We start from the raw sequence: 23,838 nt of genomic DNA on the forward strand, positions 1-23,838 counted from the left end.
CGAACGACCAGGCGTTGGGATCCAGCATGGAGCGAACATATTCGCTCGCGAGGACGCGGTGAGTCGGACTTCTAGATTTGTCGCGCGCCCATCGGCATGTTTTGTGGATAGCAACTCGGCTAGCAGGCACTGTTGTATGAAAGGTGCAATAAATGCCCTTGTGATTGTTTGCACTACTGTGTTTCGTTCCTTTGTCCCAAGAGTACGGTGGGAGAATCCCACTTTAGACCCCACAACAGAAAATCGTATAACTTCTTAGATTGTGAAAGGGAAGCATCCCATTTGATCAATGGGAAGATTAGAAAAAAGGGGACCCAATGGTTGTCAGAAGCAAACAAAAAGGATGGAAAAGCAGCTAAGAAATTTTGGAAACATCTCGACTCCTTTGGTAATAATACTATAAGCCTAGAGCAGAAGTTTATAGTTGCAGCTCGAGGTGTTCGGCTAGAAGGAGATGAGGCAACGGAGCATATAAGAACAATGGTGACAGAAAAATTTAAAGAACAACGAAACATTGCATGTACTCTATCACACGAGTGGGAAAAGGCAAAGAGGGTGCCTAGTAGGAAGTCAACAGGTCCTGATGCCATCTCAATTATGTTAATAAAGACATTGGGCCAAAAATCTGAGCAAGCATTAAGAGAGATAGTGAGCAAAGTGATAACAAATGGTAAAGCCCCTGATTGGTGGAGAGTACGCAAGATGAGCACGATATATGTATAAGGGAAAGGGGGACAAAAACAACACGAATAACTACCGTCCCATAACAGTTACGCCAGTGGTTTACAGGGTGGCGATGCAGATTATGAGGACAGACTGTAGGCATGGGTGGAGAGCGAGGAGATGCTGGGGAAAGTACAAAATGGGTTCTGGAAACCAAGGAGGTTAGAGGACAATCTTTTCTCATTGACACAGTGTACCGAAATAGCAGAAAGAGAACACAGGCCCCTATGGCTAGCATTTCTGGATATCAAGGGAGCCTATGACAGTGTACTCCAAGAGGATTTGTGGGACATACTGGGCACAGTGTATGTGGAAGATGGAGTAACTAATCCTTTAAAAGATATCTATAAAACAACAGCGTGCTTATAATATGGGAAAAAAGGGTGCGCAAACCTATAGAGATTCAGCGGGGACTTGGGCAAGGGTGCCCTCTGTCACCTTTGTTGTTCATGTTGCATCTACAAGTATTAGGCCAAATTAGAGAAGAGCAGACTTGGCTTCAACTTTTCTTTTTTCATGCGAGGAGAATAAATTGAACAGTCGTTACCAGGACTGATGTACGTGGATGACATTGTACTTATGGCTGACAACAAGGAAGATTTGCAGGGATTTATGAACATCTGCAGTAAAGAGGGAGATGGATTAGGTTTGAAGTTAACGAAAAATCGGCAGTGGTGATTTTTAACGATAATCAAGGGCAGCGAGCATAGGATACAGGAGGTTACGCTGGAGGTAGTGGATAAGTACAAATGATGGGGCTGAGTACCTAATGGAAGATGGAAAATATGTAATGACTAAAGGTAGCAGGAATGCAGCTGTGATGAAAAATAGGGCACTGTGGAATTACAATAGGTACGAAGTAGTGAGAGGCATTTGGAAAGGGGTAATGGTTCCTAGTCTGACTTTTGGCAATGCGGTCCTGTGCATGAGATCAGAGGTTCGAGCAAGGTTGGAAATTAAGTATGTGGTGTAAGTAGGCTTGCTTTGGGAGCACATGGAAATACACCAAATCAGGGGGTACAGGGTGACATAGGATGGACATTATTTGAGGGCAGGGAAGCTACCAGCAAGCTAAAATTCGAGGAGCAATTGAGAGAAATTGCGGGAAAGCAGTGGGCTAGGAAAGTTTCAGTAACTTGTACATGAGCAATGCTGACACAATACGGAGGAAGCGAACCAGAAAATTGTCAAGCAAATATTTGGGCAGCAGCAAGGGGGGAGGGGGGGGGGGCAAACCAAGAAACATCAGTTAAAAAAAATAGGGATGCAGACAAAATCGGCACTGGGAACACACAGAACATCCAAGCAGGCAGTTGGCAAAGAAAACATCTACAATAATTCTAAGGGAAGCTCTTTGTTGTTTGAAGCCAGGATGGGAGTATTGCAATCTAATACTGATACAAAGTCAAGTACCAAGGGATAGACATGTTATGCGGTGCTTGTGGAGAGGAGGAAATGGCTGAACACTTGACACTTTTCTGTGAAGGGCTATTCCCTACATTTGAAAGCAACGGGGCTGATTTTTTCAAAGCATTCAGGATTAGGGACAGTGGAGGCGAAACAGACTATAAGCAGGTAAAAATAACCGAGACATGACATGAAAAGAACTTTATTTGAGTCCTGAGGGACTGAGATCTTGGGGAGCCAAAGCTGAAGATCAAGTTGGTGGCTCCGCCCACGATGAAACTGGGAGATGAAGTCCTGCCCCAATGTCGTGGCCCTCTGGACAGCCTGGAGTTGAATGTGGAGATTGCTGCTCTTGAGGGATTCCTCCCACTGTTCTTTCGTGATGGGTGAAGAGGCGTTAAGGGCTAAGCACAGCCAGAGCATGTGTTCGAAAGAGCATGAGTCATGACCACATTTGGGGCACCACTGTGAGTGGTTGGGGTTTATCTTGTTAAGGCACCAAGGAATGGGATACAAACAGGTTTAAAAATAACCAAACGGAGATTATCTGATCGGTAGCTAAAATCAAGGCAAGAGAGAAATTTCACCCTCCACTAAGTACAAGATATATTGCCTATCAAGGCCAGGTGGCGTGTGTGGATAGATGGATGAACTATAGGGAGGAACTCTGACGCTGCAATTGTTCAGCCACCATGGGAATGATGCGAAGCATATGGATTTGTCTGATCTTCGTGCTGGTGGATTCAGACGTTCTTGTGGCTTTGTTTATTACGCTTTATATGCCTTCATTGTCGTAAATTTCTGAGCAATCTATACTTTTCGAAATGCAGAAGACGCCGCGAACACGCACAATTGCTACTAATTGCAATGGTTCAGCTTGTCGAGGTGGCCAAATCGAAACGCACCAAGCGTCTCAAGGCACTGGCTTGCCTGCAATATATTCACAAGGGTGTTTGATGTCACTTGTTGTTGCGCGAGTCTGTGGCGTAATGGTTTCAATATCGGGCTTCTGAGCTAGAGGTCTTGTGTTTGAATCCTGCCGTCAAACAATTTTAATAATAGCCATGCCCAGCTACAGCAACGGTAGAGGAAAGAAGTGTGCGCTAAGTGGAGAGGGTGGATAGGCACGCATCCAGGACACGTCCCCTGCCCCCTCCCCTAGCTAGCATACGCTTGATCATGTTAGCGCATGCTTGCCTCTTCCCTGCCCCTCTGTGCCGAAGGAATCAACAGCTCTCGTGTTTCACCAAGCTGCCACACGATCCGTGGCCTGTGCAAGTTGCTACCCAAGAAGTGGTGCAACACTGTTCCCTGCATACTGCGTCCCGGTGCATGCACTTCAACAGCATTTTATTGCTGCTTTTTATGTGGAAGGACACTTGCAAATAACTTTGTCCTCAGCTGACATTTGTGGGATTCTCCTCCGTGCTCTTGGGACAAAGGAACGACAACACAGTAGTGCAAACAATCACAAGGGCATTTATTGTACCTTTCATAGATCAATGCCTGCTAGCCGAGTTGCTATCCACAAAACATGCCGATGGGCGCGCGACAAATCTAGAAGTTCAACTCACCACGACCTGATAGCGAGCGAATATGTTCGCCCCATGCTGGATCGCAACGCCTGCTCGTTCGCGCGTACTGTCACGCAAACGGTGGCGCATTCCAAGGCGGCCACACGAGATGGTCTCGCAGAAGCATGGGTCGGCGCACGCGCGGCACGGCACGTCCGCATTGCTTGACGATCTCGAACCCAAGAGAGAGCGTCTTCTTCCAGCGCAACAGTTGCGCCATCTCTCGCACTGCGCTTCAACCACATCGACCGCCGCGGGCGTCACGCAGGCCACGTGGCGAAGCGGGATTGCAGGAGATGGGGGAAAACAAGATATCTGGGGACGCGAGAGAGTCGCGCATCGCCACACATTTTAGTTTTGTGCTAGATTTACCAGTCATATAGGCTTCAAGTACATGCTTAGAATGGCCACAACTTCATTGAATCAAAACCATGTCACAAAATTATGATATTATTAAGACAATAAAAGTAAAGGTGCTGCTGGTTTTCCATGAAGACTCTCTCTGCTTGGCAATGCTTTAATGTATTGCCACTGTCAGGTAAATCACTGTGGCACAGCAACGGAGACTGGCTGTGAGCACTATTACTTATGTGCACTTCTACAATGCTAAACATTGGAATGACAGTTATACAACGAAGCTGTGTATGGCTAGCCGATTCGTCCATACATCTGTCCGTCTGTCGCCTGTACGCCAAAAACTCCTCCGACGCCCCATGTGCATGCGTGTAAAATAAATAATAATAATAATAATAAAAAAGAGAAAGGTGCATGATTGGCTTCGCCACTACTGGCGAAGCCAATCTCTATAACAGCTGAGCGTACGTGCAGCAGTTTCTCTCCAGCTCCGAAATGGGTCGTACTCCCGAGGAGCAGGCCGCTTTCAATCAGCAATGCTGCAAGCAGCATTGGGAACGAGCCAATGCTTCAGCCCGGGCACAAGAACAGGCTCCTGCAGCCGAGTGCAAGCAGCAACTGCATACCAAGGATCTAGACCAAGTCGTCGTTTAATGAATCGTCTGGATTAACCCAGTGATAAACACCAGGGCCACACATTTCAGCTTCGCTGGTTAACCATCTGTACGGAGTTCTTGGGTGATAATCTTTTGGTAATACAACTTCATAACACTTATTGATGGCTCACTGAACCCAGTTGCATTGTAGACTAAGAAAAAAAGACAATTTGAAGTTTTTGTTGATCGAAGAGCAGGTTAGCTTGTTGCCAACAGTTGGCAACTAAATTATCGGAACTCAAAAGTTTATCCATCTTTTCACTGTGTGTGCAAGTGGAGTGGCTTGCAGGCTGCATGGTAATTGAGCGACCGTGAAGCTTCAGTGTCGCAATGTTGAGGTATTCAGTTGAAAATTTTTCATTTTCCCAAAATTCAGAAACTGCTATGCGTGATGTCGGCTTGGTTACCATGATTGCCACGCCGGGCATGCCGGGCCAGCGACCTGAACAGACACAGACACAGATGGGGACCGAGGCTGAGCACTGCCACTTAAATAGGCTCAGTGTCACTATCACAGCGCACCCTGAGGGTGAATATGTTTCGTTTCCGAAACTGACACCCAGATTAACACTATGGATGAGGGGCTCTGCTAGAGGCCCCGAAAGTAGTGTGTGACTTTTGCAATGCTTTCGAAAATTTGTGCTGAGGCTTTACATCATCTGTACATTTTGTTACTATATATAACCATTAAACTGAACGAGGCGATGTGTTTGTAAAGATCTCTTGCAAGGCACACAAGGAATTAAAGGTGTACAAATCGGCACAAGATGCAGATGGCTAGTGCAATGTGGTTATTGATTATACAGCAAACAGTATAAAGATTAGACTTGGACAACACAAGAGTCAAGGACTCATTGGTTTTCGTTGAAGTGCTGCAACAGCCGCTGTGCAGAGATCAACCAATCATTCAGCATTTAATCCATTCAACCTTTCAGCCATTCGTAGTGCACCTTTCCCATGTTGGCAAATGCTCATATTGAGGGGAGGAGGTGTTGCTGAGGTAGCATGTTTGTCAAACAAACTAAACTACTAACCCCTTTTCAAACGACCCTGTTCGTACTGCGAGCTGCATTCTTTCTCTTGTACTTGGTGAATTTGGCTGACTGTGCATTTGGTACATGACCATGACGTGCTCATTCTTGCTTACGAACTGGCACTCTTCATGCCAGTGGCATTTGTAAAAGCACTACTTTATGAAGCAGAAACCAAACAGTGAAGAGCAAGCATAGCATCACGCCTTTTTGAGAGGAGCCTCTCCCCTTCTCCCCATTCTTTCTCTTATACTTGGTGAATTTGGCTGACTGTGCATTTGGTACTTGACCATGATGTGCTCATTGTTGCTTATGAACTGGCACTCTTCATGCCAGTGGCATCTGTAACAGCACTACTTTATGAAGCACAAACCGAAGAGTGAAAAGCAAGCATAGCAACAAGCCTTTTTGAGAGGAGCCTCTCCCCATACTTTGATTCTTCATTTGTCATTGAAGCTTAGAGCCACGATATTGATATCCTTGTCCAATTTTTACAGACTGGACAGCTTAGCCAAGACAGCAGACGTCACTTTGCTGCTGCTTTGGAGATGGAGAATCGTGACCAGTGAACCGTGCTAGGAATTTCTAAGATTTAGAAGCTAAGAGCAAACAATGTATATAAGTAATTAGCATTAGTTCTACAGGCTCACATAGGCAGGTTATTGCTCAACTTTCAATAGGTGGTGTCCAAAACCAGGAGCCTGCGACACTTTTCCAGCTCCCAAAATTGCTTCCACGGCATTCAGCTAGCGAAAGCATTGCCTCTAAGATCAGCATTTTAAATTCAGAGAGCACCACCCTACAGGAAGTGGATTAGGACACCACCTATACTGGCAAAGCATCTAGTAAACCCCATAAACTGGCTTCCACATGTGGTCTTCTAAAAATTTTCACTACTGCTGTTAAAAATTCACAGTTTGACTCTACTGCACTTGCCACAGGTGTACTAACTGGGAACAGTTATGTGATGCTAGCTGTTGCCTGCATTTAGGTGTGAAATTAAGGAAAAAGGACACACCACACACATTACACAGAGGCTTGTACTTTTTATTCAGAGTCATCAAACCCTTTCAAGTCACACAGAGCAAAATAAATGTTACTCATTCACATGCTTTGCTCATCAATACCATGTCACGCAGCCCCATCATACAATCCGTCAAATAAATTAAGACAGCCTCGTAAATGCAGTTAGAGCATTTTAAGAGAGCTTTGTGTGTTTGCCTCACCCTTGAACGCTGCCTCGTGGTGTATAGACGAGCAGGCAGATAAGATAGGCAGCGGGAGGCCTCTAGCTGCACACACTGCACCTTTGGCAGCCTGTGGGACCTTTGTGTGGAATGTTCAGGCTGCCGCAGCAGAGGGGGTTGGGGAGGGGAAGAGTGGGGAGGGGAACACAGATCTCCCCGACTGGCCTGCTCCGGCTGTGCTCACGTAATGCCACCACTGCAACACTGAGCGTGAAACTGGGGACAGACCGACACATCACCATGCTGCCGCTACTGCACTGCTCCTGGCAGGTTTCTATAGCACTAAATAGAGGCAACCACAGTTACACGTGCTTTCTTCACCTATCAACAAGCCACTTAGTATCCAATTCTTTATTTCCTGAACTTTTTCTCGTGGTATTAAAGAGATGAATTCCCGAAGTGTGTGGTAGATTGTGCACTGAGAACACAAGAAAACAATGTTGAAAACACCTGCAATATGGCTAACCTCAACAGTTGACCCAGGGCTGCTTCATACCCAAGCACAGCAGCAAGGGCTACCGACATCATGGCACCATCAGAACCCACGGCCACACACCGTGAACATAGATATGATAAAGTAGAATAAAGTAGGCCTGTTCTAATACATGCACCATAATTACTTCATGAGAGAAACACTTTGGGCCTAATGCTGGAACAATTAACCTAGACTGGTTAACTACCAGAGTTACACTTCCGGAAGATTGAGTAAGCCAGCCTTGGCAAGAACAGAGGTTCAGTAAGGCAGAAAGCAATGGAAGAGTGGCAGAGATGCCACCTTGAGATCTCTGCACCAGCTCACCATGATGTCATGGATCTGGACAGCATTCAAAAGTACCAAGTAAAGGCGCAACTTGGCAGCTTTCGGCAACCGAAACAAGGAAACACGGTAAAGTCCACGATGTAACATCACCGGTGCCGTGGTTTTGGCACTCAATACAAAAAGCAAAGCTTAGCCTTGATTTTTTCCATTAAAGATCAACCTTTATATGAGAAATAAAGAAAGAATACACAGCGTTGAGAGGATATATACCTACCTAACATGATTTCATGGTGTTAGGTGCCCCTTTGTAAGGGTGTCAGCAGCGCAACTCGGAAAGTGAGTTACCACGAAGTGCAGTGACTATAACTTGCAAGTGTGCTGCATTTGCAAGGTTTAAATATGACGAACTGTAAATATAGTCTGTAAACTGACACCATCATAATTCAGCGCCAACAGTGTTGACAAGCAGAAAGCACCTTAAAAAATCTGGTCTGTAGCATATTATTGCAAGATACAGAGTTGACTTATGCCTTCAAGTGCAGGCATGAGAAATTTCCTTGTCACAGAATAACAGCAGGATATCACTGCCTGCCATCAATGTACAGCAAATGGTCTATTACTAAGCAACAGGTGCAAGATACTGCATTTGCACAAATTCTTTTACCACACAATCTTTTCCTTGTAATTTCCTGTTTAAAAGTGGTTTTCAGGGCACACCTGAAATGATGCTAGGAATACGACATTTGTTTTTATTTGAAGCACCACGCTCAACTACCAGGATTCAAAGGTATGGGGGAAAAAAGGCAACCCCACACAACCTCAAGTAGATTTGTCAACTCAACTGGGGTGCAAAGTGGTGCAACAGCAGCAGCAGGGCAAGGGCCCACGTTGGGCCTTGTTGCTCGCAGGCATTTGGTAGCAGCTAAGGACAGACTGTAGACAATGAACAGCTTACACGTGCCCATCTACTAGCATTTGTGCATGCCAGTTTCAGCTTTTCTAAGCTTGTGCCTGAGGTTGCTGTATGCATGGTCATCAGGTCACATTATGACAACTTACTTTTGTTAATGCATGGGATTTCAGTATGCCAAATGCCACTTCTGATTTGCAATTGTATTATACATACCTGGGCAAGTATGGGTGACTGCACAGGCTTACGGTATACAGAACTTTGACAGAAATCCAGAGGCAGCAATACGTATAAAACACTTCATGCACTGGTCTTGACAAAGTCTACTTGCCATGGTACAAAGTGCCTGCATATGTAGAAAAGTGTTGAGGGAGGTTTACAGATTTTAGAGTTTCTCCCTCATAGTGCACGATTGTCAGGAGACATGAGGAGGTCAAGAAACACTCAATGCCTATGTCATTTATCAGGCAGGAGAGACATACGAAAACATCCTGCTGTCAAACATGGGATAAAGGTTAGTTCAGTGTCCATGAAATGCAATGCATTTGTTCCGTTTTTCAGCTGGCTGCACGCAGGCTCTGATAAGAAAAGTGCTCAATCAAAAAATTATTCTGAATGCCAAAGGTATTCCTGCTTATTGGTACATTAGTTCTGCTGTTGTGTTGTGAGGGTATTCTCTCTCAAGCAAACCAAGGCTGCACTGTATTTGCCACATCATCATGTGACAGTGTGCAAGGTTGCCAGCAGCACAAGCTCATTCAGAAAGCAACAAATACCCCGAGACATTTAAAATTGATTAATTGCACTTCTCACGTGACCTTAAAGTGACCCTTCACCAGACTGCATCGAAAATTTTAGTTATACACTAGGAGTTATAAAGGGCTTTATGGCGAGCCTTCTATAGCAAGGTTCAGTACTAGGCGGTATAGAAGCAAAGAAACATAGTAAGGTATGGGAGACCCTCACTGCATGCAGTTGCCTCGACCAGAGTGCCAGTTCCTGCAAATAATGTCCCTCTCCTGCCTTCTCCCATATCAAGGCCAAGAGTTGACCTGCTCCACTTCTGTCCACCCTGGCATCTCCCATATCTTTTCTTTCTCGCTGCGTGGTACATTTTCAGAGGTGGATCTGTGCATTCTGTATATCACAGGTATCCTTCAATTGTAAACCTGTTTCCTGTTGATTCACATTTAAGACATTATTAGCTGATTTATATGACATGAGGTGTGCGAACACTCGAAATTTCGAATGCCTATTGAATGGTGCTTGCTATTTGGTTAGATTCAAGAATTCACCATTCGAAATTGTTGAGTATTTGTTTTTGTTAGAATATTCAAGATTCTGAACAACGCTTTGGACTTCCGAGGAAGAGACAAAGCAAAGGGTAACTGCTTGCAATAATTTTTCTGCAGGAGACCAGCATTTGTTGCGTAGAGTTCCCAAGTGAATGTACAAAGTAAATGACCTTTGCTGAGTAATTTGCAGTCATTCAATACGAATGCATGCCTCGCTTCTAGGCAGCCTATGCTCAAATGTATTCTATCTATTTAGGCAGAGCATTATTCTTTTCATTTATTGATACTGTGAGCCCATGCAGCGTTGTTACAGGGGCCGCTCTCATTGGTCTCCTCCATCCGCAGCACATGGCAAGCTGCAAACAATTAGTCCATAACCAATCCCTCCCACGGCATGGGAAAGCTGCCATGCGGCAGCTGCGTCTTGTGTTTTGCCACTGCCGGTGCATCACTCGTGTTTTTTCTCTAGTATGGTCGAGGATTATTAATTTGCAGGCATAATCATCATCACCACACGATCTCTACACACAACAAGTGTCTGTATGCAATGCCCAAACCTGGTGAGGGGCCCTTTACATTCACCATAGTGCTGCTACCTAATTTCTGGAAGCTTGATACCAGCATCAGTACTATGAGAGTTACGAGACATCTTAAAAACCATCTAAAAGCCACATGCTCAAGTACTCAATTTGTTCAGCTCCGTTCTGCAATGGAAATGCAGTACGTACAGTCAACCGCAAAAGTTTACGGTACGCAGGATCTGCCAAGAAGCTGAATTCTCGCGAAGTGTGGCCACACAGCCTCGAATCAAATGTTCCAGCATGTAATAGCCTTCGCCACCTACACAGTGATTCATTAAATGCGAAGTGTTATGCTTTCACAGCGCAGGAATTCACATCCGCATCCCGTAAACTTTTGCTGTTGACTGTACATCCACATAGCAATGCTCAGGACTACCTGTGCTGTGGCATGCATGCTTGTTCTCTGCATACTCCTGATGTGTCATTACCTGCGTAACTGCTACAACAAAGCAGATGAAAGAGATCTTTTTCTTGCAGTGGTCAAGACCAGCCAAGGCTGTTCTGCGTAGAGTAGTGGATGAAACCACGTAAGAACTTCTACAACCGGACCAGTTCGCCTTATAACAAGACCTCCGTATTTTTTCTTCCAGTGCCCGAGACCAACTAAAGCAGTTCAGAAACCTACTTTCCAACTTGCTTGTACAACCTGTACTGTTGTCTTAGATTTGTAAAATACCATGCTAAGAAGCAGTGTCTGCACTACACAGGAGCAGTGCGATGACATTACACTGCTCGGAGCTCCTGCAGTGGGTCCAGGCTTTGCTACGGCGCATGGGACACATCAGTGCAGCAACCCATTCTTCGAAATGGCTATCCTGCAACCTATTCTGCAGTTCTAGATCTGCCAGCGATGCATGGCTAGCCCCTGCCTCTCCCTGCACTTAACAGCAAAGGTGCAAGCTTCTTCATCCTACCAGCAGCGCGCAACTCCTCAAGACGTTGAGCACAGCACAGCCTGAGTGGGCCAGGCCTAAGAGACCTTACAATGGCGGACAAGCACGACGGCACTGACTAGTAAGTAGGAGAGACGCGTACAAACTGGGGCCATGATTGGCCTCGTAGAAAAGATTGGCAGCGTCAGCCACCGGGGTCAGGGTTTGCGAAAGGGCCGCACCAGATACATCTTGTCCCCCTTGGGGCTGGTGTAGATAGGTGCCCGTTTGTAGTGCTCCACAAGATCGTCCAAATTGGAGAACCTCCGCTGACCAATGCAGTACACACCATCCTCCACATGGACGCGGAAGTGCTTGTTGCGTTGCGGTGCCTTGAGGGACACAGAGAGATCGCCAACCTGTGAGAAATGAAGTCACAAAGCTAAAGCAGAACCTAATGATGGAATGGCACATAAAGCAAACCATGGCACTACATAGTGTTCAATATTTTCTGTTAACACCATGCAAGGTTTACCTATACAGCATCAGACAGCTTGACGCTTTGCAGTCATGACAGCTTCAACCCTTTGCGGACATTTTGGTGAGCAACTATTTCGTCTGCAGTAGGCAATTTATTTCTGAATCTTTTCTTTATCCATGAGCAGGGGTGGGGCAAGTAAAATTGCTTTTTGGAGCAGTTTGGAGCAGACAAAATTGCATTTTGGGGCAGCTTAGAGCAGATCAACCTTGGGCGGGTATGAGGTAGAACTATTCCAATCTATTTTTATTGTGACAGCAATTATATGGACACTCCAAATGCATTTCTGCAGTTGGCGTCGCCGTGGTCTTCTGTATGAAGTCCAGGGGCGATAACATCGTCGCTGTATGCTGTAAGTGCAAGTGAAAGCATGCGAGGGTGAGCTGTCGATGGCGGCTCAATCTCATGCGCACAAGGGAGGAACGTGTGCATGAAGCATGCTATCTTCCACTGTGCGCAAGGCACCTGGGAGAGGTGGCATTTTACTCCAGCAGCTGCTGCATATGGTGCGGCCACACCGGCCCTATTTTGAATGTAATCTGCGATGGGGACAAAGTGCGAGTGCTGATAGCTTCACATACAGTCTCTCTTGCCATTCACTCTGCGTTGAAGAGATAGGCAACACAAAGGTCACTTTGCCTGCTGCTGCTGCCATGCTTCCTCAGGCTAGTATTGTGACAGCGAGTGTCTGCAGTCATCGAGTGAAATTTGTTCTTATTTGCTTGTGCCTGCGTGACACCACGCTTATTCATTTAGTAAGCGAATGTATACAAGTTTACACTGCTGGTAAAGCTACCTTCCTTACTTCGTATAGCTGTCTGCTAACTTGCTATCGCAATTGATGCTTCGCCTTTTGTACAAAACTGCGACTTTTTATTCCAAATCTGCCAGGTCAAAATGACTCGGGCCATGCCCATATAGGCATAAAAACAGATTGGAATAGCTATAAGTTATATCGGCCCTGGGGACAGTGACGCACCGCCTGCTCAACCTGCTGCAGCGCCCGCTTCCCTAATATTTAGTTCTGTGCCCAGGGATGGAAGTGGCCAAAGAAGTTTTGGAGCAGCTCTGGCAGCAGCAAATTTGGCACTTTGAAGCAGGTTTGGAGCATGGATTGTCTGTTTTGGAGCAGCTTGATGAAAGTCAATATGAATGAAATACAGGCATATGAAGAAAAGGTGTTCTTTATTTCACTTTGCAGAACACTACTAGGTTACGATAGATCAGTTCTGTGGAATACTGCAAGGTGAGCAAAATTCAAGACGGGGAAAAATTGTCATCCACACAACTGTAGCATGAAGCTGCAAAGGAAACCCATAATGGCTTCTCAGAAACCACCATTAAGTTATATATTGGATTTGCAAATTAAATATGGCCAAGAAAAAGATAAGCGAGAGCTTCCTATGAATTGCATCCACCATATGTCTATAAGCTTATGCTGATGTTTGCAGAGCTTTTTTTTTTTTCATTACGAACAGGCAACTTGTATTTAATTTTTTAAGAACTAACATGTATTCCCTTACTTATTCACTAAGGTGCCAATGCAAAGGTTGTGAAATAAGTTGAGAAATGGCCGACAACAGCTTATATAGCAACCTAGGTTTTCTGCCGTTCTTTTTTTCCTACAAAGAAAAAAAGAATATGGTTGAACCCTCTTTCCCAGGAATAAGTAGAACACTAAAGTAAAAACGTGTCTTCACAGAAGCTGCTGCATATTTATTGTACTTGAAGAATTAAGTTGCAAGTAGCCACTGGCGGCACCCTACCATTGAACAAGGATCCTCGACAATTGTCACACAAGCGAAGGTTGTCGAACGACTCGCCACCGGGAAACATCCCCTGGAGACACTGCATTGCATGCGCCAGAGCACTGCGCAAGTCCGCCATAAACCACAGGTATTTGCAAACCGTACAAGTGAAACCAAACTGGTAGTTAGTAAATTGCTTCATGAACTCATGACCCGCTGCAGTGAAAGGTACACCATTTGCAAGTTGGCAACACTGTTGCTTGGCACGCAGCTTCCTGGTGGCGAGCGGCGTCCAGCTGCCAAGTTGCATCGGCGAAGGTACGATAATTTTTGGTCCGGCTCCGTAGTGCCTTGGGCAGCCAATTGAGTTGCGACGCGCTCAGCTTCAGGAATGCGAGTAGCAGAGTTCACAGTGTGCGCACTGAATGCGCGAAGGCATTCTGCTTCACGCTAGTGTGTCTTTCGCCGAACGAAAGCGAGATTCGCCCGTTGACATTGTTGCCTTTCTGCACCACTTAGCACAGCAGTTTTCTTAGTTGGTGCCACGGCAAGTGAAGCAGTAGGCGGCGTGCAAGCACTGCTGATGACTGTTGAAGTCGCACTCCGTAGGTGACGTGGCGTCACATGCTATTCCGACGCGAAAGAAAAACCATGTGCAGAAACTGCATCCCCTCATCAGAATCCTGCGTCGGAGCCTACGCTGCACTGAGACTGCCAAAGAGCTTTCTGTCGGCGCTCGTTAGTGTCATGATGCAATACTTTGGTTCACCAGTCCTAGATGGCGGCACCATCCCAGTCAAGAATTCATATTTCACACATTCGCCACACACTTCACAATCATTACAGGAAGTTCATCGTGGACCCCGGCATAAAACACTTTCATGTTAAAAACAAGAAAAATTCAGGGATTTTTTTTCTTTTAATCCTTGCGACAACACGTCCCCACACCAGTAATGTATATGGTCTTAGACATAAACGTTGTCTAGTACCTTGTGTACATACACTGCGAATGTGGAAACCTGGACCATGGTCTCGTAATGGTCTGGAAAGGGAACCATTACACAATTGTGCTACTTCACGTTCAATGAGGACTGAAAATGCGCGCCAAAAACTGCTGATGCAGCGAGAAAAAGGTGCAATAGCTCGTTAACAGTGTCTCAAATTGATGAGGCTTGCGTAAAGATTGGTGCAATATTTGGGGCATAGAAGCGTTGTCACAGTCACAGCCCTTTTTTTTCTAACTTTATTTCGCTGGCTTTCGTTCTTGTTAAGGAAAGTATTTTTGAATTCTAGGTTGTTTTAAACGCTGTTATCGGTTATTTATCAAAGTCATCCACAGCTTTTCATTGACATCTTACTGGTTAATTAAATAGTTAAACTTAGCTAATAAAACATATTCATGCACAATTAATGAGAAATATTTACAGTGCACCATGAACAACACCCATAAAGGTACGGTGAACGGCATTCGTGTTGTACCCTCTGGTAAATTTTAATTCTTGGCGACTTTCATTTAAGATAGCAGAATACCTCAGAATAAACTTGAAGTGACATACTGGTCATTGCATGTTGGCTAGTATTTCACATCCCTTGCCAAGAAAAAGCTCTACGATATTCTTGGAAACAGTAAAGAGATTGTAACAGACAAGCAGACAATCGGCTGTCCGCCAGAGTGCCTGGTTTACTTCTACCTCCTCTTCTCTCTGTCCGCACCCGCAGTCCAAGCATACAAGCATAAGTGTGCCTTTCTCTTCATTACAATCAGCCACGCTGCTCCAAGCCGGAGGATGACATAGTCACGTCCCTGCGCCTACGTACTAGAGTTTGCAGTGTGACGTCGCTCATGGTGACATGTGACTTCGAGAATTATTCAAGGTACGCATCTGTTATTTGTATGATGTGTTGCTTGAATTGACGAAGTGAAGTTTAGAGAAATAATAAAACACACAAACGAAACGTCTGCGTGTTTTTTGCTTTACTTTGCACCGAAACAAGAGAGACGTACTTCCGCTTCGTCCGCTTGTTCCCAAGGTCGTGCGGTCACGTGTGCAGGTACCGAAACTATGCCTTTTTTCTACTGCGTTCCAGCGCGTGATCACACCCTGCGATCCGCTTGTTCTGCCTCAGTATTCGTTTAGCACTGAATTATACAGCTTGTCATGTTTACTTGTGCACAGCACGCAAAATCGTGTGCTGTGTGAACGAGACAACAGCTCGCACACGACGCCGTCAGCAGAAATGCGCATCGCCAGAGGAAAAAAAGAAAGAAAGAAAAAAAAGAGAGAAGAGAAAAAAAGTGAAGGTGGGGCCCGCGACATATGTGTCATGTGGTCCTCGAGGTCTGGTATGGGAGAATGCAGGGAAGGAATTTCGCTTGCGAAGGCTAGACGGGGCGAGTGGAGAGGGAGTCTCGCTATGCAGTGGAGCCTGCCTGCTGAAATCATGGGTTCGCAGCACTGAAATAATTCTGTATCTGCTATTAATGAGCAGAGAGCAGAATGCTCCCTAGAGGACGCCAGCGTATAACTTGCAGCGTATAACCAAAATTTGCTATGGGGCCTGGTGAGGGCTCTTTAAGGCTGTCCTGTGTGCAACCAGCTTCTCTGGGGGTCAGCACAGTGTTGCGCTTGGGTCGCATGTCTTGCCGATGATTATCTCATCACATTTAGCAAAGCACAGCAGGAGATCTTGTACACGGTACAGTGGCTGACCATACTGACACGTCATGCAAACAGTGAAATCCTCTGCTCAACCACTGCACTCCTCGTCACAACGGTGCCGGTGATGGATCAAACATCTCCCAGCTGTGATTCATGGGCAGCTTGGGTGAAAGTGATGATATAGCACTGGATGCCGACACAGAGTTCGAGACCAGTGGCGGAAAAAATGGCCCACATCCAGTGTCTACAGCAGGGCAGATAGCAAAGCAATTTGCCAAAACCTTTCCAGGTGCAGCTGCAGCAGCGAGATAATCCTGTTTTCAAGCTTCGCAGGGTTTTCATCAGTGCAGCTCAGATGGCGTAAATTGCCATGTCAAAGTAGCAGCGGTGGTCTGTTGCATGTTTATGAGCTGTGGTGGAGCCTCTGGTGCTGGTTCGTGATGCGCAGCCTGGGGTGGGACAACAAGGGAGCGGTGGTCATCATGCACCTGGTGTGGAGCCAATGGCCACACCCGGTGCGCCGGTGTCTGTGGTGGGGCAGCCTACGGACCTCTCCGTATCAGCGTTGCTGGGCACCACTGCTGCGTCAAGGTGGCGCACTGCAGAAACTCTGGCCATGGAGCAGTGCTGGTTGGGCTCATTGTAGGCATATGTGCGCAAGCGGAAACAGTTGTCAAAGCTGCAGTCCCTTCTGCCCAGGACCGGTACTTGTGACCTTTATAGTTGGCATCAGCTCAAAGCCACCCTGCTGCAACCAGTCATATTGTGTTGTCACGCCAGACATGGCAAGCACCGAGCATGTTGGCTGCTTGCACCCACAGAATGGGCTCGCTCTGAAATCCATGGAACTCTCGTAATTCCGAGGCAGCCAGTGATGGTAAGGTTGGAGGCAGGAAATCAGAAATGGCCGAAACGATGGAGTTCAGCTGCTGCGACAGCAGCGAGATGGACCGCATGAAGTCAGTCAAGCTGCCGGCTGAGCTGCCTATAAAAATGTTCACCAGCTTTCCAGTCTGCGTTGTCAACCAATATTTTTAATAAGCTCGATTAAGGTGCAATAAAGCCAATGTAAAACAGCAACAAATATTTCATACGCTGAATGTTGGTTGATTAAAATTTTTGGACTCAATCTGTGAAAGTTGCATCGTGAACGTTGTTGCTGTGAACACAACTTCGGAATTTTGCGGTTTCGTTTAACATTTCATTACGACCACAATTTGGCGCAAAGGTTGACTTAATAGGAAGCATTACATCCTTGGCTTGCATTCTGTGGTGGCAAGAGCCTGATTTTGTGTGCTGCGGTTGGAAAGAAAATAGTGTAATAGCTCAAGTGCAAATCTGAGTGACTATTGTGGCTGCCACTGGGTATTTGTGACAAAGATGTTTAATGAAAGCAAGCGGGTTGTTTGTCGGCATGCCGCAGTATCATCCCGGCGACCAGACCTGGCACACGTGTGAAATAGATTTGGGATGTCACACGCACAGCATTTGCCTATTAATCGACACAGTTGTACCAATAGAGTGCAAAAGCGAGTGCTAAAATGTATAACAAAACTGATGAGCTACACGCTGAGCAAACTGTACGGCCTCATTCATTTAGTGCAGCTTTCCTTCGTGACTACCCTATGAAATGAGCAGCAGTTCAAATCATCTTTAGCTGGTTCGCGTGCATGCAAATGCGTAACACCTTTATAAAACATATATAATGAATTATATAGCACAAAATGGTTTTTGTTTCTTTCTGGCCTAGTTACAATTATGCCACCAAACACGCCCACACTCCAAAGACACGCTGCTGAAATGTTTGCTTAGGCTTGGATTGCAGGGCTAAGCGCTAGCCAACACATCTCTATGACTAGGTGGTCGCCACTGAACATGTACGTCATGCTAAATTTGGCAACTTCATTTGAAATTAAGTTTTTTGGTGCATGTTGGCACAAGATGGTGCAAATGGCGCAGCATTTCCATCCTTGTTGCAGCACCTTCAGCATTTTTAAATCCTCGAATCTAAGCCGACCCTAGAGTTTGGAATATGATTATTTGAAAAAAAAAAAACTATCAGCCTAGATTCGAATAAATACGGTATTGCCGTATTTAGTGTCATTAGTGCATTTAGTCATCATTAGTGTCATAAGTGAAAACCGTATGTGAACGCCGGAACACTTTGTGCCTAGTTGTGCTTTTGTAGCGTTTATTCTTGCATTTACCACGTCTAGCAACGTGTTGGCCGCATGCCCTCATAACCACGTCGTACAGATGGACCTCGCAAAATGAAATCAGCGGGGAAGACAAAAAAATTCTCTTTTGCAAAAATTTCGTTGTTGCGAAATGAGACAACACAGATAGGCAATGCATCGCAGAATAAAAGATTACTGTCAAAATTCTGTTAGCCTACTTTGGCAAGCTTGCGAGGATATAGAACTGCGTTGCCGACAGTACAAAGCGCGCCACATGTGTCAATCAGCAGTGGCAGCACTGCCGTGGAGCAATATTCTTGGTAAATTGCCTTTGGAGATATGATCACTTTTGCGAGATTTTGCGTAACTCAGCACAGGACGCAAAGCAACAGCGCTCCACACGGGCAGCAGCATTGTTCCAGCGCACGCTGTATCCCATAGGCACCGATGCATCCGGTGCTGAGCGTGGAAGTGATCATATCTCGTATACCCGAAGGCAGTCTATCGAGATTCTGGCCCCTTCGCTCAAATCTACGTCTGGCGTCGAATCTGCATGTGATGCCAGTCGGGTGGGACCAAAACCAGTGTTTTTGAAGCAAGGAATGCGTATTCCCAGACGATCGCTCAATTACGGCCCGGTGCGTGGCACTCCATGCAGCGACCGCCGGCTCAGGTGCCATAAGCAATCCCACGTCAGTGGGATGCAGAATTCCTTGTTTTTTTGTGGCATTTCTCTCACCGAAGCATACAAGTGCCCACAAAATTATTCTAGTTTGCCACTCTGTATGACATAACTCAAGAACTATAATGGCTACACAGAGACTAATGACATATTTGAGATGTGCTTATGATTCCATACAAGTGGATGGATTTTCAAATCTCCAGTACGAATACTTAAAAAACGTTTTTTAAAGGTGCGTCTCCCCTTAATTGTCTATCACCATTAACACTGTTCATCAACAAAGCCTCAAGTCTTACATTTGTCTCGCTGTCCCGTATGAGGAAGTCCCCATCGACCGCATGGTCATTGAGCACCTGGTCACACTGGGAGCGAGAGATGCTGCCAAAGTACCACTCCTTGGCATGCAGCTCAGGCCGTGGCGCTATGGCTGGCTGCGGCACAGGTGTTGAAGGCTTGGGTGTGGTCGATGCCGACGCTGGAGTCGCCACCACCACCTGGGAAGAATGCCATAGCTTGTTCAGTGCCCGCTACGTCACTGCAATTATTCCTCCACTATCCAAGATAAATACCCAAAGAAAAGCTAACGACCATGAGGAGGTTTAATATGTGAAAAGCTCAAATGAAAGACAATCAGTATGGATCACAACTTCAAAGCATCAGCTGCAAAAAAAAAGAAAAACAAAAGACAGAACACGAATGAAGATGCAGCATACACATTGCACAAAAGACTACTTGAAACGACTTTTTCCCCAAGATGAAAAGACAACTCAGTGGCACACTTTTCCAATGACAACAGTTTCACTCTTTCTTACTGGGGGGATCAAATAAATGAAGAAACGCTGCACAAGTTGTGGTCATTTGAGGGTACTAGGTTGATAATGGAGCAAATACTCCCTTAGATCTACTGTTTGGAGCTGGTTGAGGCCAAGAACTTTTGGAACAACCTTCACATCTGGTCTAGCGAGTGCAGAACTGCTGTGTAGTTTGGCGACATGAATCTGAGATCAAGTTGTGTGCCAAAGCACTGCACACAGCAACAGTTCTGTTATGCTTCCACATAGGCATAGGATCTACCAGAGGCAAAAATTAGATAGTTTGGCTCCATTTTGGCTCTTGTAACCTTCAAGGCTGGAGTAGGAAGTGATATTTTGTGACGTCCCTGGCTAGATTCACATTAAAAAATGCTTTGTTAAAACAAAGAGAAAGAAAACATTTCTTGTGATGCTTGGCCTGCTCAACAGTTATAGGTACAACGTTGGTGGTGTGTTGCATGAAGACAAAGTGGATGGGTGCAGCCTTACGCCTTCATTATAAAATATGACATTATCAGTAGCAAACTACTTCACTAAATAAACACACATGCACACCCACACCCACACACACACACACACACACACACACTGGTAATTTTTCTTTTTTGTTCCTTCACATAAGTATACATTACAGATCATAAAATAACTGGGACATACAAGCCCAGATAGGAAAAGGTAGTTCCATGGCAGAGGCATTCAAATGTACAAATAAGAATGAATGCAGAGGACATTGTCACAAGGCATCGTGATTGCACCTACCTGCACATAGTTTTTGGGCACCAGACCAGTGTCACCTGACTGGTTGCGTGCTTTCCACCAGTCAGGGTCGTTCTCTGGCTTCTCTATCACCTCGAGCTGCTCGCCCTTGGTAAAGCTGAGCTCTTCCTCATTTTGCGAGGCAAAGCTGTACAGAGCTACCACCGTCTCCAGCACCACAGGCCCATCAGTTGGTGTGGCCGCCTCATCTGGGCTGGACGCTTCCTCCTGAAATGCACCAACAGTTGTTTTGCTCTGCAAGGCAGGCAGGACTGCGTGCTGCAATACCTTCTCTAAAAAAATTAAATTCTGGGGTTTTACGCGCTAAAACCGCATTATGATAATGAGGCACCCTGTAGCAGGGATCTCCAAATTAATTTTGACCACATCGGGCTCTTTTAACAAGCACCCAACTCTAATGGCACATTCGGACAGTCGCTACCACGCACCGACTCCAACTGCAATGATGCAGAGCCCGTTCTTGATCAGAGCCAGCGAAAGTGCGGCCAAGCGGACCATGCAGCCACTCTCAGATCAATCATAGGCCGGAAGAGGAAATGCATCAGCACTTCTGTTGTTAACAAACAATATGCACATGTTCCTTGGCATCAACACGCAAGCTGCCATCACAGACGCCACACTATCGATAAAAGCTGCAGGAGCCACATGACCGGAACTCCGCCAGATTGCAGCTGCACTCCCAGGTCGAAGGTAACAGTACCTCCGAGCACACTGAAAGAACCAGCCAAATGTGTACTGCGCACTCAATTTTGACCAGCCAAATGTAACGCACGCCGCCAGAGCGATCTGGAGGGCTCAAAAATGAATAGTAGAATTCACTATAAGTACACAGGCATTCATGCACCCCGCCCCCGTTGAAATACAGCTGCTGTGGCCAGAGTCGAACCCACGACCTCGAGTTCAGCTGCGCAATGCCATAGCTATTGCCTACTGTCATTGTACAGGTGGCACAAAATGTAAACAGAGAACTGGGTTGTGGTTTAACTGTATTCATGCAAAAGTTACTAAAATGTTGAGAATTAATTAAATTGTGCATGTTGCATACAAGCCCAATACGATTCACAGCTTCCATTGCATGTGTAAATGTATTTTGACCAAAGCATCCTACTGTGGCCCATTTGCTTTTTTGCACTGCTTGAAACATGTGCACTGATGCCATGCAAGGGCACTTATGAAACATCACTCAAAATTTTGATCTGGGCTAGTCTCATTGCCCAAATGGTTACAAAAATGGCACGAAGACCCATGGGTTCAGAAAGAGAAAATGGGTCGAAGACTCGTTTTTCTTATCAACCCAAAGCAGTAAGTAGATCACCAAGTAAGTTTCAGATTAAGTAGACGGCAATGGCATTGTGCATTTTAATTCATCCTGCCATCTAGTTAGAATTTAGTTGAAGAATGGTAGGCACTTGCTTGCGGTCAACAGACAGTATGTGAAACATGAAACAAAATATAACAAAATTACAGGTGTGGAACATTACGCTTGACCAAAGGTACGGTGCAGTCTACTGTTAATGGGAACACACAAGCATGAGGCATCAGTAGACTTATTTAAGAAGTCCTATACTGTCCCACAATACAGAGGTGTCTTGGATGGCTGCAGTGCACTCTAATGGTTGTTGCACTACAGAAACCAAGCTTGCATTGACCACAAGGAAAGGAAGGCAGAGTGTACCAGCTGATGATGTTTCAAACCATTCCTATCATGTTTGTCTAATCACACAAACATATTTACGAAATTACGGTGTTACAGCATTCCACTGTCAGAGGAAACATGTTGGTGCGGTACTGTCAAATTGAGTGGCGCTGCGACCATCCAAGACATGCTTTACTAGACCTGCCCATGAACTACAGGAGAACGAGACCACCCAAGCATTTGTTAACATCTTGCAAGCGAAGCTCTAGATGTGGGTGACACGAGCAGGTATGCCGACGAGATTGAGAATTGGGACGTCCGTTCCACTTTGCGACCCCAGATGAAACCAGTCCCATAACGGTGCACAAATGAAGAGGAAACGTAACAAGGCCACTGACATCCCTACTCGGGAGCCTGGGAAAGCGCACCTGGACGTAGTTTGATGGGAACCATCCTAGGCGGCCGCAGTGCTCGCCCTTCCACCAGCCGTCGCTGGACTTCTCCATGACGAGCACGCGACCGCCTTTAACGAGCGAGATCTCGTCGGCCTGCTTGGCCTCATAGTTGTAACGGACCAGCGCCGTGCCGCAGGCCTCGGCCGGGCCCCCGCCGCCGCCGCCCGGCTCGTCTGCGGCCACGGGCGACGAGGCCGGCGACAGCTTGGCCTCGCTGCGCTTGCGCACCCGGCGCCGGATGCTGTCGAAGAGCGACGGTTTCTCGCGCTTCACGTAGTTGGACGGCACGAAGCCGGCCTGGCGCTGCGCGTTCTGCACCTTCCACCAGTGCTTGCTGTCGTCCAGCAGCACCAGGCGCTCGTGCTTGCGCAGGCTCAGCTCCTGGCTGCCCTGGGCCACGTAGTCGTACTTGGCCACCACGTACGTCTCCTCGTTACCGGCCTTCCCTGGGACGACCACACCAGCATCGCGGGAGGGATCAATGACGGCCGCCGTCACCACCATCCCTGTGGTGGTCCACATGCACTGCTCACCGGACTTGGAGTTCGACATCTTCGGGCGCGATGCGGGCCCCCGCCGGGAATGGGCGCAATTGTTGATAAGGTAATAAATACTAGCCTAAAAGCACCGATTTTAGTCGCATCTTAGTCCTAACCATCACTGAGATTCATGACACTCCGGGAAGCGGAGGAGGCAACAACTCTCCTACGGCGCCCAGACGGGAATTCGCGGGAGAGCACGAGAGCCGTGCGAGACCTACAGTGCTTCCTAGACAAATACGGGAAATGGAAGTCGAGCAAGCCAAGCCAACCGCGGGAAACGTGCGGAGAAACCATGGGAGAAAGGTACAAAGAAGACGCGATTGCTACGGCCCCTCACGACAGCAAAGAAAGTAACCGTCTCGGAGGCAATAATTGAAATTGCTTCATAGTTAGTCTTGGCC

The 23,838-nt window shown here is 46.4% G+C and overlaps 1 protein-coding gene across 2 annotated transcripts; it reads right to left on the reverse strand.

Moving 5' to 3' along the window:
* Positions 1 to 6,776: 6,776 nt before the first annotated feature.
* dock (SH2/SH3 adaptor protein dock) lies at positions 6,777 to 23,782 on the reverse strand. Of its 2 annotated transcripts, XM_065452500.1 has the most exons (5): positions 23,429 to 23,779; positions 22,869 to 23,341; positions 20,787 to 21,011; positions 19,512 to 19,709; positions 6,777 to 11,829 (listed from the first exon to the last, which is right to left on the reverse strand). In XM_065452500.1, exons 1-5 carry the CDS (start codon positions 23,445 to 23,447, stop codon positions 11,629 to 11,631), a joined length of 1,116 nt encoding a protein of 371 aa, XP_065308572.1. In that variant the 5' UTR covers positions 23,448 to 23,779; the 3' UTR covers positions 6,777 to 11,628. The 2 variants fall into 2 exon arrangements, with proteins under 2 accessions (XP_065308572.1, XP_065308571.1); XM_065452499.1 differs by having other exon boundaries at positions 22,869 to 23,782.
* Positions 23,783 to 23,838: the final 56 nt, after the last annotated feature.

This window comes from Dermacentor albipictus, chromosome 1 (genome assembly GCF_038994185.2).
Source record: "Dermacentor albipictus isolate Rhodes 1998 colony chromosome 1, USDA_Dalb.pri_finalv2, whole genome shotgun sequence".
Classification (NCBI taxonomy): domain Eukaryota; kingdom Metazoa; phylum Arthropoda; class Arachnida; order Ixodida; family Ixodidae; genus Dermacentor; species Dermacentor albipictus.